At 40.7% G+C, this 16,808-nt stretch overlaps 1 protein-coding gene across 1 annotated transcript in view; it reads right to left on the reverse strand.

The window, feature by feature from the left end:
* dnah7 (dynein, axonemal, heavy chain 7) overlaps positions 1 to 16,808 on the reverse strand; it is a gene marked incomplete at both ends in the record, with an annotated part of 95,715 nt that overhangs the window by 20,321 nt on the left and 58,586 nt on the right. Inside the window, 13 exons of the mRNA XM_083922144.1 lie at positions 13 to 213; positions 357 to 518; positions 711 to 887; positions 1,030 to 1,122; positions 6,400 to 6,594; positions 6,985 to 7,111; positions 8,089 to 8,424; positions 8,531 to 8,664; positions 11,920 to 12,110; positions 13,241 to 13,395; positions 14,934 to 15,097; positions 15,770 to 15,955; positions 16,087 to 16,267. Of these exons, the coding sequence (XP_083778270.1) occupies positions 13 to 213; positions 357 to 518; positions 711 to 887; positions 1,030 to 1,122; positions 6,400 to 6,594; positions 6,985 to 7,111; positions 8,089 to 8,424; positions 8,531 to 8,664; positions 11,920 to 12,110; positions 13,241 to 13,395; positions 14,934 to 15,097; positions 15,770 to 15,955; positions 16,087 to 16,267 (2,302 nt within the window). The remainder of the gene's footprint in view (positions 1 to 12; positions 214 to 356; positions 519 to 710; positions 888 to 1,029; positions 1,123 to 6,399; positions 6,595 to 6,984; positions 7,112 to 8,088; positions 8,425 to 8,530; positions 8,665 to 11,919; positions 12,111 to 13,240; positions 13,396 to 14,933; positions 15,098 to 15,769; positions 15,956 to 16,086; positions 16,268 to 16,808) is intronic.

Raw genomic sequence — 16,808 nt, forward strand, 5'->3', positions numbered from 1 at the left:
ATACACACTGACCGGCTTGCTGCAGCTGCCAAAAAACTCTGGGTCAGAGATGGGGTCCATTAAGAAGGAGCGTGCAATGTTGGCGCGGAGGCCCTTCGGAGCCTCATTGGTCATCTTCACCCCGTTCTGAAGCACTGCCACGGGGAAGGTGGGAGATGGGTAGCTAGTCAGCCAGAGTCTGAAGTCTGGATGGGTAGTGTCTGGGTTCAGCTCCTGCTCACAGCCATAAAGACCAAGTCAAAAAGTGTATGTTTTAAAGGTTAACACGTATGTGCACTGTTACCATCTGGTGTATAGACAGTGTGTGTGTGTGTGTGTGTGTGTGTGTGTGTGTGTGTCTGTGTGTGTGTTCTGACCTCACAAACTCTCTCCAGTGTTGACATCCACGAAGTGGCCAAGTGGCAGTTCTGAAGAACCACCCAGGTGCCCTCTTTAATGGCCGTCTCAATCATACGCATAGCAATAGGACCCTGGCCTTGGCCCAGAGAGAGGGAAGTCAGCTTGTTACCTGTAAAGCCCTGAGGAATAAGAAAACCCGTGCACACACACTCAATCACTTATGTAGCTGCTTTCTGAGCGGGAAGGAGCCAAAATAATTTTCAGTGCTCTTAAAACCTGTGTGGGAGCCTGGGATTCAATTTCTGCTTTCATTTTGAGTTTGAAAACACAGCAGGCTTCAAAGCTTCTGAATTTCCCAGGTGACTCCGTACCTTTTCATCTCCGAACTTAAGCAAAGCAGCCATGGGGTCTGAGCCGGGGGAGAGGATGAAGATGAGGGGTGCACAGCAGTGACTATCAACGAAGGCCTTACTCAGGTTAAAGGGTGGCGCTTCAATGAAGGGACGACCCAAACTGTCAGACACAAATTCCTGTACCATGGGAATAACCTGAGGGACAAATAAATGCAATTACTTTATTGTTACTGCTTAGTGATATATTTCCAGAAAAAAAATTAAGCTAATAGACATTAGAAGATTAGAGTTACAACTCAATATCTTAATAATTTTTGATAACAGAACATGAACTGACCTTGTCTGGTCTCAGACAACGGATCACCAACATCCTCCCAAACTGGGTCAGCTTCTCCTGCCACTCATCAGGGAAGGGAGTCTGATGGGGGTTCTGCACATATGCACATATGCACAACACAACACGTACTGGATTCAGACTGTACAGTACACAATTATCAAGAAGTTACTTCAAATTCCACCCAGCAGAGAAGATCGAGTATTGATTCTGTTGCCAAAACCTAAATTCCAAAGCCAACACTTAAAACCCCCTTCAGACACATTTTAAAGTATGTAAAAATGCTCTGCTATCATTATTATTCTGTTTAACATGGTTATAATGCATAAAAATGAAAAAAAAATATATTTTTGGATCTGGCCTTGTGCCGAGACCACCACCGCTGCTTACACTGTTGACCGGAGAAGAAGCATTGTTCGTCAAGATGGCTAGAAACTAGCGATTTCCAAATGAAGCTTCATGAAGCATTAGTTGTATTTGTCGATCTCTTGGTTTAAAGAAAAAGGCTCAATGAACGGTAATTCAGTGTGCTTTGAACCCTTTGTTGAACAGAGAGCTCCATCTGGTGGAAAATACAGAAAATGCTTCATGAAGCTTCATTTGGACATCACTACTAGAAACACCTGAGAGATTCAGCCATACATGTTTGAGCATCATGTTGGGAAAAGACCTGAAGTGCTGTGAAGTACAACTATAGGTTTGGCGTCCTGTCTAAACCTGGTGTCAAGCAGACCTAGACTAAGGGTATGTCCACACGAGCGAAAACAACCTTCTTTTCTCCCTCGTTCTTAAAAAGTTTTCCGTCCACATGTAAAGAAAATAAACCGACTAAAAACGCTGTAACACACATGCTAGGCCTGGCTGTGGAGCTGTAACTGCCACATAAAATACACCAACAACAGAGAAGAAGATTATCATAATACAAACAAGGGACAGTTACTTGCCAAATCTGGCGACTTCCCAAATCCTCATCCATCCTAAAGAGAAATCTGTGGACTGTTTCTGGTGTTATTGGAGACTTTTGTGGTGTTTTGGACTCTGATGCACGAATCACTCTGTAGTACGTAACGAGCAGCGGGTGCTGCTGTGAGCCCCACTGTCCCAAAGCATCGTTAACAAAGTATGCGGTTTCGTCGCGGAGGGCATTCTCAAATATTCCCACTCTGGGACCTGGTTACAAAAAATACATTTTCAGGCTCCGATAACGCTGGCTGTGTGTGGATGGTCGGCCTAACCGATACTAAAAATGTGTGGTTACAGGAAAACGCGTCCTCGTGTGGACAGGCCCTAAACAAGGAGTCTGCGTTGAACCAAAATCAGAAACAAGTGTATCACAGTGGTAAGTGTAGCATCTTAAATCTGTTTATGTTGCTTGTTAGCTTGTAACTAGCAGTGGCTAACAGAGTTATGATGACAGTGTGTTTCTCTGTACTTAAAGTCTGCTCTGTACTGAAGGTTTCAGGTATGCTGGATTTTGCATATTATCAGCGATCAGCTTCTGTGGCAGACCGACCTTGAAACCCATTTCTGTCTAATAACAATTTAGCCTCTAAAGGCAACGGCTAATATTTAATTTCTTGTGTAGCCAACGGATATCCGGGCCAAGATTTTACGATTGAGTTGAGAGACTTAACAGATATCTACATAGGAATGCAGAAAAATAATCTAATTAGAAAAAAATATTGTGACAATAAATTGTTATCAGAAAATAACCGATGGGTTGCGAGACTGCAATGTGTGCATGCAACCAAAGCAAGTTCAGTTGAACTTGGTGAACGCTACTTGGACTAATAACTGAAAACCAGAAAGCTTCCTTTACCAAAATCTTGTCCCATTGCCTACAGATTTGACATTTCTCTGCAGAATCTGTTTATAGAAATTAGTGACAGACGAACTACAGTTTGCCTGGGATACATTTGAATGATAAGAGACACGCCTCTTATCAGGTTACCTTCAAAACACATGCAACTTAAAGCCTTTTTGTCAATTTTTCTTGAAGAGGACAAGGGAAGTTGTGGGGCGGGGTTGCATTGTATTGAGCTGTTGCAAGATTAAGCAATGTAATTAAGCAAAAAGAGGGGTGATCTGTAATGTGAATGGGGAGGTGAGTAATTCGGTAGGATAAATATCATGTATGAAAAAGCAAAGGCTGTGGTAAGGGTGGAAGAAGAAAGAGGTGGAGAAACAGATAAGCCACTGGGTACTGGGTCAGAGCAATATGTTTGATTCATTTGTGGAGTGTAGCAGAAGAAGTGGGCAATGGTGGCGGGAACTTTTGGTATTATTTTTCCCAGGCTGTTTGTCAAGAGATTTCTGGCTATATGTGCTGGCAGGTGTTTTGAGACAGATACACCTATTTAGAATCTCCCGGGGATTCTCTGTGTGTACAGGGGTGTGAAAGCATGTGCGAGGGGCAGTGTGCTTGATTGAACAGCTGTTCCTGCATCAAGATTGAATAAATGTGAATTCTACAACTGGAACAAACTAGATTTAATTGGATAGAAGTGTTGGGGCTGATTTTGTTGATTATAAATCAAAGATGGTGTGTGTGTGTCCATAGGTGCATGTGTGTATGTGTGTGAAAGCAAGGAGACAAGCATGTGTGCTGCACACATGTTTGTGAGCACCACATGTTGATTGAACAGCTGTTCTTGCATCTAGATTGCATAGATGTGACAGGCATAACAGCAACACAAAAGATTTAATTAGATAAAATTTCAGTTTTAGATTCTATATAATTCAAAGCTGGAGAGGTGTGCATCATCCACTTCATTTTCCTCCCTCTTTCTTTCTTTCCTATCCCCTTTGTCTATACTACATTTAAACTAATAAATCATATAATGAAATAAACCCTTGGGGGATTTGGATCACTGAATAACGTGGTCTGGGTGAATACTCAATTCTGCAGGGTGTTCATTAAGTAAAGTATAATGCCTGAATATGACCAGCTGTGCATCAGACAGTTCGGGCCTCCCTGTCATCCATTAATTTCTGATAAGGGACACCTTGTCAGGCATTATCCCTTACCTGTTTGACACGTAGGTTTGACAGCAGCAACAATGAAAAATGAATAGTTTCATATTTGAAGGTGGAGGCAATAGTAAAAGCAGAACTGCTAGGGAAGGGAACCTGAATATATACAGTATCCTATATGAAACGTGTGTCATTGACATTATCTAACACAAAAGAGCCAAAAGAAAATAGCATGCGATAGTATGTGAAATGAAAGCATGTACAGAGTGTACAAAAAGGGGGATCAGTGGTGTATGGAGCATATGGAGGGGCTGCATGCATGTTGTGAGCTACCCTGCAGAGCTGCTGGGTGGGTGAGGCTGACCCGTGGGTCATGTGTCAAACCCAACGGATAATAGGTTGAACCTATTCCCATGTTCCCTTTCTCATGCCATACCTTACTAAGAGTGTTTTGCTAAGGTTTGACTGTATTCCAGTCAAATGACTTCATTGCTTCAGTCTACTTCACTTCTTCTCTGATCCACAGTCCATTGCTGCCCCCTCTCTTTGACATTTTATTTAGTTTGTTGTCCAGGTTTTATCGGGAAAGCAACAAATTACTTTTATTGGAATCTGAGACTAAAATGACAGTCCGAGCAGTCCGAGCTACAGTTGCCAAGTTATGTGCAGTGTGCAAATAGCTTAGTTTAACACTAACATGTCATGATGTAACTGCAGTATTTTCTTGTTTTTCTTTTTCTGAAGAGATGTGTTCTGCTTTAGAACGTATATTTTGGTAATATTTACTGTAACTTTTGCATGCTTATATTGTTTTATAATGTATATACTGTAATCAGGGACTCTTACTTGGTCAGCCGTAATCTAACTCGGTACATTTGCAAGAGCATCAATTCAACTTCAAGCCTAGTAAATCAAAAGCAGTGCACAGCACCCCAGGTAGCACTGATGCAAGGTTTGCATTCTCATCACAGACAAACACAAGCTCAAGCTGGTGCCAAGTACTTTTGTCTAGGATTCTGTGTATTACGCCTTAGTAACCACAGACACCGTATGTTGGCAAAATCTCTGGTAAAACCCCTAAATATCTTTGAAATTTGCTAGATAGACTTTGGCCCTGTGCCCTCTCCAAAATCCAAATGTTCTGATGGTCTTACCCCTCACCTAGACTGCAAATGTCACAACAGCATACAAGCAGCACTGAAGCGACAGAATTCCACAGAGTAGAAGAGCAAAGCAGAAGCTAACCTTTCTTTGCAGTGCAATTCCTTTGACACTAAACAATGTTTATCTCTCATAATCCTATAGGCTCTGATAATGTTTAAGTTTTTGAAGAGATGACAACTAACATTTTAAAATGTTACCCATTAAGAAAAGGATTACATAATGCAGAATAAATTAAAAAAACAGCATCAAAGGAGGACACATGAGATCCGAAACAATCAAACCAAAAGTCAGATTATAAGAAACTAAAGATATGATACAAGTTTAATAATTGAAATGATAAAATAATGGTTAAAAATAAAAAAAGTAAATTGTGGTACTTTAGTAAAGTAGTAGGGTTTTATTGGGCATCAACCTCGGGTTGACATGTATATTGTCCAAAGCTTTGGCGCTAGAGGTCTAGATGGGGGGTTACTCACACTGTCCTTCCGCACCGCGCCCCGTGCTTTAGGGTACTTGTCCCCCCTCCCTCTCCCCCCGCGCCCCAGCCCTGTTTGTACTCACACTGCCAGGGCTTCGCGCAAATGCTTCTTGCTGTCCATACGTCATCATGCAGTAACACGTCACACGCATTGATCGCGTGTGTGTGGCTTTGTTAACAAATCTTTCCACAATCTTTCCACAGAGTTTTTGTGCGTCGACTGTTTTTGAATATTTTCATCCGACCAAAATCTGCAGTAAACACTCCACCTCCGCATCACACCAACGTGAACCTTTCACCGGCATTGTTGTTGTTGTTAAATGTCCGCGCATGGTCCATCGTTCTATTTTCTATGTCCGAACAGGCGCACATACCGCTACCGACGTAGTGTACGGCCCGCTGTCCGCAGTTATGCGCGGAACAGGTGCACTCACACTGCTTAAACGTACTAGGCTTTAGCTGAAAAACCGGTTTTGGCCCGGTATAGAAGGACAGTGTGAGTGCGCCCTAGAGGGAGTAGACTGCGGCTAAATGTGACCCAGTTTGTGGGTAATTTACAAATATTCCTCTCCTAAGGTTTTCTTTATTTAAAGGTGCCTTTCTGTACATGATGATTTAAAAAAAGTGTGAGCATTAACCCCAATTGTCTGCAGAGGAGCAGGAGGATCGAAAACGACTGACTTTTCACGGTTTGTCTTCACCATCACAGAAACATACACAACACTCACAAAGCGGTCGGTCAGCTTGATGACACTTACTGGGCTGTCGTAGACCTTCTTCCACTCATTCCTCAGGCGAACCATGTCATGACGCAGACTTTTGAAATTCTCCATCTCATCCAAGCGGCAAATCTCATCCCAAGACTTCTTGGGAAGCCAGGTACACGGATTCGAGTGGGGGTTGTCCAGGCCCACACCACCTGTCAGAAGGAAGCGCCACTCCCCCTCATCCACCTATAAAATTAAAAAATATAATGTAGCTATTTAAGCTTTAGCACAGTGAGCTATTTATCAGAATATGTGATCTAAAGTGACTTAAAGGTTGACCATTTTGGGCATTATCTTTTGATAAAAAGAATTATCAAATTGAAAAGACGAGATGAAGATAATCTACATCAATCATAGAGAAGGCTGATTGTGAAAAATGAGGCTAACCACTTCATAACAAACCAATTAAATAACAATACTGAATGTGTTCTCAAACATATATGGTTTTTAAATTAAGTTTTAAATTTTATGTGTGTGTGTGTGTGTGTGTGTGTGTGTGTGTGTGTGTGTGTGTGTGTGTGTGTGTGTGTGTGTGTGTGTGTGTGTGTGTGTGTGTGTGTGTGTGTGTGTTCCTACCAGCTTGTCGTGCATGAGCAGACTGACACTGAGGCAAAAGGAAAAGAGCAGCTTATCCTTCTCAAACAGTGAGCGACACACGTTGACATATAGTGAATATGTGAAGTGGTCTCTCAGGATCTGTAGTCTGAAGAAGACACATATGGCAGCATTTTAATACTCTTGTTCCAAACCAAAACAAACACACAAACTCATGCACTATTAAAGGGGACCTATTGTATCATGCTCATTTCAAGGTCCATACTTGTATTTTGTGTTTCTACTAGGACACGTTATCACGCTTTAATATTCAAAACCCATGTATTAAACCTCTATCTGAGACTGAGTTCTGTTTTAGTGTCCAATCTGTTCTGATCAGTCAGCGTTTCCAGATCTTTTCAAATGTGCTTTCTCCATCTCTGTTAATGTCCATGTAACATAGTATAGTAGCACTTTCTACTGTGAACAATCACCAAAACCTAAACCAAACTTTACACAACTATACATGTTTTAGCAGGAATGTGATACGAAATTGGCAACAAAGACTACAGCTTTCCCTGGTATTAGCAGGAAGCTATATGTAACAGTGGACTGACTGTAATGAAGTATGGAGGCACTTACTACTGTAACAAATAATCAAGAAAGGCTTTAAATCCAAAAACTACACAACTGGATATGTTTCAGCAGGAATCTGATCCAAAATTGGAGAGAAATTTACAACATCTGCAACCAAGATTGGTTTCCCTGACGTTAGCATGTAGCTATATCTAGCAGTGTATGTAATGTAAACACGTCAGTAATGTAACGGCAGGAGCAGATGACTCTATAAAGAAATCCGGCTTGGGTTGACGTAAGCTTGTGCCGAGAATAGAAAGAACTGTTGAGGTTTTCTCACGGGGGTTACTTTTCCTCACGTTTACCTCATTATTTGAACTTTGTAACATTATGTATATGACAGAAAATAAGGAAAAGCACAACAAATCCCATTTAATAGTCTTACATTTCTTTTTTAAACAGTTTATAAGTCATATCAAATCTTTGAAATGGAGAGGAAGCTCTAAGATTTTGTTTGAGTGACTTGCAGGAATAGGTATTTGTCCCTGTGCATTTGTCAGCCCTGCTTACCTCTGCTCCAGGTCGTCACTCTTGTCTGAGTTGTCGATGGAGCTGATGAAGAGATTAATGAACCAGGTGAGGGAGTACTGGTACATGGGCTCAATGTTAGCCAGGTCAGCAATGGAGAAGAACAAGATGGCTGAATGCACGGCAATGGGTGTGTAGCCCATGCGGGTCTCATCAATCTTCTGCTCTGTCACCTCAGCCACGGCCTGCTTCTCTGTGATTTCATTGGCTAGAACTTTGGAGCACGAGAGGATCTTGACGGCTGTCTCATCCTCCAGGATGTTGCCCTCAGAAGAGGAAAGCACCTCTAAGATTTTATCTTCAATCTCCTTCAGTTGTCTGACAAAAGTTTGAAGACAGTTTAACATGTCTATAGTTTTCACTTTTACACACTCATTTGATTAGATTAAATTAAATGATCTGAGTCTGGTGTTTGATACAGTACCTTTTGTTCTCTGCTCCCTGCAGGATGAGAGCCTGTTTCTCTTCCTCTAGGTCGGGCCTTTCCCGGGCCACCACAATACCAAGCAGCTGATCCTGGATGCCCTCTGGGGTGATCATGAAGTTCAGAAGGGTCACCTACAACCCAGAGGAAGACACACAGTACAGTTTACAGACAGAAACATGCTCAAATTAGTGTGTAAGTGTGTTTGGGGGTGTGGGTGGCTGCAGTGTTGATCATCTTGGCTTTAGTGCTGTTCTTCCCACAAACCTCCTTTCCAATCAATTCTAATAACCAGTCCAGCCTTGGCAAAGCACAGGTAGGATACATTTACTTTTTTCTTTTCTGTGAAAAGTGTGGAAGTGTGCCTTTTACCACACAGCCTTAGTCATTCTGCTTTGCACTTACCCGGAGGTTAAAAGCCTATATCTCCTATCTACTCTTTGCCCTAATAAACGAGTGCACTTCTCCGGGGCCTAATTCCATTTCTATTGATGCTGCGGACCCACTCAGCTCGTGGTAAAGACTCAGAGCCTATATAAATCTCCCGTTTGTCCTTTTCACACATACACCCTCCTCATTCGCTTCCTGCGTCCCTTGAGCTCCTTAAGGGCTGGTTTACTAGATGCTTTCCCTCTTGTATTTGTAAGTATTGCATTTCAAATGGGGCTTAATGGATATAATAGAGCTCCCATAGTATACTGCACTTAGGCAAAAAAAAGGAGGGTAAAAAGGATTTAGTCAGTATTGAAAAATGAGTTGAATCTATCTAATAGCCACCCATAAAGAGCGGGGCCCTGCAAATAGATGCTTGAAATGTGATCTTCAGTAATGCTTTCCAACCCCTTGCCTCGCTGTAATGCAGTTTCCTTTAATGCTCCTTTTCTTGGAAGGTGGTACTAGCGAAGGATGATTCACTGTGTTGCTGGGGTAAAAACTTGCTGCCATTTCAGTCGTATGATGCAATAAGTTGGAACCCACAAGAAAAAGTAGGGCTCATCTATCTGAAGGGGAAAAAGTTGTCTCTTGGAACAAAGGTCTAAAATAATGATTCAGTACAGCAAACAATTCGCCGTTGAGTTCAAATTTAAAAATAAACAAGACGCTGTGTATTTTGCGTGCAGAGTGCTTCCACACACAATTAAGTGCACTGATTGAGTGTGGAACACTGGACACCAACGCTGGACGCTACTTGCCCTGATTTTTTTTACCAAACTAATGAAAATGGCAAAAGAGGAAGCTGCAGCTTTGAGATTGAAATGGTGAACAACTGACTATACAAATATAAGTTAGACATGCGTTTTATTCACTAAGTGGCCCTATACTGTAGTCGGAAGTGAGAAAATAAGCCAGCAGTAATTTTTGCGGATGACAATAGTTCTTAAAAAAGAAGACGTGGTCCGGTAAGTGCATAACGGCCATGAGCAATTTGAGACAACACACACTACACAAGTGAGTACTGTCTACAGCCATGCTAGCAGCTTTGTGAGGCTGAACTTAGGCACAGCAATCCTTCCAGCGAAATGATAACTTAAGATTGCTAACATACCCAAAATGACAACGCTAACATTCTAATATTTGGTAGGTAAAATATTTATCATGTTATTTTAGTGTGTCTTTAGGTTAAGATTGGCTAATTAGCACTAAACACAAAGTACAGATGATGCCACTAGGGAGTCTTTTAGTTTTGCAGGTATTTCGTCATAAACCAAAGTATTGGACAAATTAGTCTAGTTTTGACTTTATGATGGTGCTGGATGAAAAGTAAATGGATCACCAATTTGTTTCTTATTATTATTATTATCATTATTATTATTATATGTTGAGATATTTCAATGAATAAGTTGGAACTTTCACCTGCTGGTGGCACTTAAAGAAAACTCAGATGATCACTTCGCCATTAGGATTAATTCTCTGGGGAACCACATTTCATCATCCATAAAATGGCTAAAGACTCAACCCTAAAAATAAAAATAGGTTGCATGGTACCAATGGCAAACAAAGTGCCCCACATAGCAGTTACACATCAGCAATGCACTATATTGTGGAAAGTCAGTAAATTCTATCATTTGGCTTAACAATAACAATCATACATAGTATATAAATAATACTTCAAAAACGCAGAGGAATGCAGACGTATTTGTTGGTTCCTGTGAAAGCCTGTATTCTATCTATTAACTCCCGTTTTGGCAACTACAATGGGATTGAAGGGTACCATCTGCATAAAAGGGCTGGGTAGAGGAGGCATGGAGGATTGCATAAGACTCACTGCAACAACACTAGTTACTATGGTACCGACAACATTGTTGCCCTACCCCCCTTGTCAAACTGTAGCAAGCTGACTCATGAAATTGGTGGCGGACCCATTATACCATTTAGCAAATGTTAACATTTGAATATAGCAAATGAAAGATAGATTTCAAATAAAGTGTTTAAATGTCCCATATTCTACTCATTGTTCAAAAAACACATTACTTTTACTAAATGTACCCTTATATATCCCCTGTCTGAAACCTGTCTATTTGAGGTCGATACACCTTTTTAATGGAATTCCATTGCTAGGCAACAGCCTGGATCCTCTCTGTCAGCTGATATAATTTACATACACTGCAACAGGAAATACATTTATAATGTGTATGTTTACAACTGTGAAATGGTCTATAGCACCTTGACCTGCTTTATAATAAAATGAGAATTACCGCCTTGCCTCAGCCAACCACTCAAGTTGCAGTTTACATCCAAATAGTCCAGACTTACATAATACATACAGTGACGACTGTCAAGAAATTTAATAAATGATATTAAGTGTACTTTTGGCGAAACATGGATGCTTCACACACATCCCTGCAGCACAGAAGATCTATACAATAACCTAAGTTTAAAGATTAGAGTCAGCCAGAAACATTATGATGTCACAGTGAAGTTGACCTTTGACCTTTTGGATATGAAAAGTCATAATTTTATCCTATTAGCCATATTTCTCAAATGTTGTCATAAATAGCATAGGAATTCTTGAGTTAAGGCCAAAATGTGTTTTGTGAGGACACTGTGACCTTGACCTTTGACCTCCAAAGTCTAATCAGTTCAGTCCAAGTGGATATTTGTGCCAAATTAGAAGAAATTCACACCAGGGGTTCCTTATATTTTGAACAATGGGATGGACAAACAGACAACCCGAAAACATAATACCTCCGGCCACGGCCCGATCCATAGGCATAAAAAAAGACATGGAAATCTCACTTTTTACAATATGGGAACTTTAAGTATTAGATTCACTGTATTTTCCATGTTATATTATTAATAATTTGAGTTTCTACAATGTGAAATGAGTGAAAGTGTACAGGGATGATAAAAATTATAACAGTGCCAGAGGCTGTTTCCCACTACAGTACCTTGACGGAGGTCTCAGGCAGGTAGTGTGGGTTGCGTAGCTTGGTAGTTATGTAGAAGCGAAAGTCAGGAGCATATTCAATGGTGGAGTCTCCCAGGCGGATACACATGGCACCACCCTGTTTAAAGGTCTGTCTCAGCAACAGAGGTTCCAGGATAGGGTCAAGCTCTTCTCCAACATTCTCCAGCAGCACTGAAAGAAAATGTTCAATCATTAAACATATTTTCTAATCAGATCAGGCTGACTCTCTCCAGTATTTTTTAGTATCTTTTAGTTGCTGCAGAGTCAGGGTTAATAACTAAGGGTGAATTTGCTTTAGCTGTACTTGCTCCTAGATCTGATAGCCTTCCAATTAGCATAAGGTCAGCTAATAATGCATCTTTACAATGACCTACTCCCATGATATCATTAATGTAATTTCCCTATATGTATTATAATGCTATTCCAATGTTAAGAACATCAGCCAATCTATAATTGACATTATGCCTGAGGTTATGACAAAGTGTACAGCTTTCAAAGACAGTGACAGCTGACAAACTTTCTCCCCTAACATAGGGACCCAAATCAGGTCAAGCGTCTCCAAATTAATTTGGAGCATAATTTTGTCCTGGTACATCAGCTCAATATTGCTTATATTTCAGAGGATTAAACAGTCCTTTGTACCATTTAATACACACAAGTACAGCCTATTAAGAGATTAGTCAAGGAAGCATTTGTTTAACTATGCTAAAATAAAGAATACTGGCACATTATCAGGATTACAGGCGGCAATACAAACAATGAAGAACCATAAAACTGTGAAGTAAGAGAACCAACTGTGGAAGGTTGAACTGTAGCCTCTGGAGACAAGCTACTCTATGAACTGTTAGCCTTGCAATCTGCCAGTAAGCAAAGACCCATAGGCTGGCTGAGTTGGGTCATTATTTAGATTGGCTGTATAGATACCTCTGTCTGTTTCTAACTCCTCCATTGCTGTTCCCTCTCAAACCCCCTAAAATCCTTCGAAAAGACAAAAGAATGTTTATAACATAGTGGGAAAAACAGCGCAAAAGATAGTCATGTCTGTCTACACATGTGAATATGACCCTGATACTGGGATACTAGGTCTAAATAAAGGTTCACTGAAACATGTTTCTTATAATTATTGCTATTATGAATTATTCCTCTGCAGAACAGAGAACAAAGGAGAAAACACATCTTTTCACATCATGAAATACTCCCTTTGGTAAAGAGAGACCTCAGCAGGTGGTAACAGGAACTGCAACATTGTGGGTAAGGCACATAAACAGGCATCATCATCATCAAACCAGAGAAAGACTTACCAGGCGTGCCAAACTGGATGCAGTTCTCCAGAGTGCGTACAAAGTCAGCATCGCTCAGTTTAATGATATGCAGACTGTTGGCCTTCTCCATGTTTTTCACCCACTTGTTGGCCTGGCCCTGGGGATCAATCATCAGAGGCCACCGCCTGGCATTACTACACACACACACACACACACACACACACACACACACACACACACACACACACACACACACACACACACACACACACACACACACACACACACACACACACACACACACACACACACACACACACACACACACACACACACACACACACACACACACACACACACAAGCGGGTGATCAAATGGTGCTGCCTTGTCTGAGACAGATATCCTGTAACTGTTAACCATGAGACATCACCACAGTAGGGGGGATGTTGGAGGACAAGAACTGAGATGTAGAGAGGAACTTAGGGGTGAACATTCACTATGAGCACAGTTAGACAGCTCACAGTTGGGTAGCACACCAGGGGCCATAGTATTGTGATTAAAAAGCAATGTTGCTGTTTCATTTACACAAACAAGCAGCTGCCTTGACTTTTTTTTACCGCACCTTAAGATTGAATTAGATGTTAGTAGATGTTACTTGGTCTTCCAGGAAAGGTTTTTAAAGTCCTGTCATGCAGTGGTCTCTTTTTTCATTAGGGTAGACAGATTTGTAGAGGGCCATCTAATTTTGATCTTTTAATGAACTGCCACTTGAGATGTTCCAAAACCATTTATTTCTTAACGTTATCGATTCCAATACATGAACTAATCGGCCAATGCCAAGTACTGATCCAATACTAGTATGTACATTTTTTTGACAGCTGTATACTATTAACACTGTATGGATCTGATATGATTGCTATCATTGTTGGATGGTCTGGCTCTGGTTAAACCCTTTATAAAACATCAACAAAAACATACAAAGAATGAATGTTATAGACCTTTCTCTAATTTGTCATGACGGATCAGTCATTAGGGGAAAATTACCTAAATAAACTACTTTTAAGTAGATTTTTTGGGGGGGCTAAATTATGTGGTATTGGGCCAGTGCATTGACTTCGCAAATACCGATACCAGCATTTTAGGCAGTATCAGAAATGTCTCTGATCGGATCAAGTCTAATTGAAACCCATTGTGAGATCCAGATGGGCCAGCTGTCTAAACCCACATGTGCACTATGTTAAACACTGGAACCTATTCCTTATGCACAGTGAGTGAGTTAAAAATGAAGTGTCATAAAAAGGTAGAGGAACTCAGAGGAACTTTGAGTTTTTAATAAACAGATTTTTTACTTCTATTCCACCAACAACTTGAAAAGTTATCACACCTCTAAATTGCTGCTTTTATGAAAAGTCAGTTTTCTGTTTGTATTCATGTCATTGAATCATTTTGAGACACTGTCCACATTTTTTCCAGACTTTTCTGCCACGACAATTATGCACTGCACTGCACAGCTTTAGTGTGGAGGAAAATATAAATGTTGCACTAACACTGGCTGCTGGCTGATGCTCAGTATTAAATGACTTGGATAAGCTGCAGCAAACAGTTGCTTAAGACATCCATAGTTGGCAAACTTAGCAAAACAACCCCGAGTACTAAGTAAACATTGATGCATTTTCCTCTAAAGAGAATGCCATGTCAATCTAAAGTTCTAAAGTCTATCTTGAATACTCACGAGATTATGATACCGTTGTCTATAGAGAAGCTGTCTGATGGGAGGCCAGCAATGGTCCATGCACGGATTTTTACTGGATCGCCCAGTGAGTTCATCAGAGACATGTTGGCGGAGCATGGTATCTCTCTGCTCTTGCAAAGATTCATCCACTCCTCTGTCTGATTCTGGAGAAGAGTACATTCACTGGTAAATGCTTCAGTTTGAATACACTACATGCACAGAATCAAACACACGCAAGCACATGCACACGCGCACACGCACACACACACACACACACACACACACACACACACACACACACACACACACACACACACACACACACACACACACACACACACACACACACACACACACACACACACACACACACACACACACACACACACTAATCTGCAAACAAATACGTTTGTAAACAATTTAGTTAAGCACATTAATGATAATGAATTCACTCTCCTCCTTTCTGTTTTCCAGAAACACAATGGCCCTTTGTGTGAAACAGTATAAAAGATGATCTTAAAATGCTGGCTTGGTCATGTGAGGCTTACCAAAAAGAACCTCCAGAGGGTTCATTTTCCACCAAACTGCTCTCAAGCATTTTGCTTTTATTGGTCTTAGATGGTCTCAGAGAGTGTGTTAAAGAGAGTTATATTAACTATACTAAATAAATTTTAAGACTTTACATAAACAACGGTAGAAAATACAGTACTGTCCCTAACGGTGATACCAAAATAAAGAACTTAAAATATTCTATATAGGTGCAGGGCTTTAAGTAACATAAGTAATGAAGATTTCCATCCACTTCTAAGTATGCACTACCTACTACCTCAATTTACCTGTCTGTAGCTGGACGTGAAGGCACCCAGGTAAGCCACTATGCCCGCTGAAATAAGGATGTCCCCAGTCAGGTTGTTGTAGAGCTCTCCAAGATTGACCGCCATTTCGCTCCAACGTGTCTTCTCTCCACCTAGGCCTCCAATAAGCTGTTCAGCTCGCTCCAGTTTCTTACTGCACAGATCCACCTGGAGGATGACGTCAAGGGAGGAAGAAAGAAAAAATGTGTTGCTCTGTGGCTGCTTTCCAAGGTCAACTGTTAAGCAAAATATAATAATAGTACCTACAATCACACAAACATATAAATTAATGTTCAAACCTGGTTCTCCAGGTCAGCTTTCTTGTTTTTGTTAGCTTCCAAAGTCTCCTGAAGCTTCGCGAGTTTATCTTGGACTTCTTTTAGGGCAGCCTGCTTTTTCTGGAGGCTTCCCATGGCCACCTTCAGCTCCCCCTCAGCCTGTGCCAGCTTCTCCTTCTTTGGAGCCACAACCTTGGCCACTCTGAAGGATGATGTAATAAGTTAAAATTTACAAGAGAACCTCTCAGGCAGTGACGATTCTTGAATGAGTTAAATGTACTAGATATACACTAGAGATCAAAATTAGAGAACAAATTATTAATACAAGATTTATTCTGAAATATTGTTTTTTTTCTTGTTTGAATTTGATAGAATATCCGCTGTGGCTATACCACTGCTGTACTAGCATGTTTTTTAAAATAACCAAGGCACTTCAAGAAAAACCTTTATTATGAGTAAGAGTAACCATTGTGTCAGAAGAGAAGATTTAATCAATGGTTTCTTAGGGCTATATGATTAAAAATGAATAGGAAGTGTAGAGACCATTATTTTGTTGCTAAGCATTTTCCAGAGATCCTCTATGGAGATTAGATCTGGACTCTGGGCTGGCCATTTCATTGTTTCAATATTCTTAGTCACATTTGTTTCAATCTTTCCCAGTCAGACGCCGACCATAACGTTTCCTATCAGACCCAAATAAAATTAACTTTAGCCATGTCATGTTATGGTTTGGGGGATGTTTT

The sequence above is a fragment of the Echiichthys vipera genome (genome assembly GCF_963691815.1).
Source record: "Echiichthys vipera genome assembly, chromosome: 10".
Lineage (NCBI taxonomy): Eukaryota > Metazoa > Chordata > Actinopteri > Perciformes > Trachinidae > Echiichthys > Echiichthys vipera.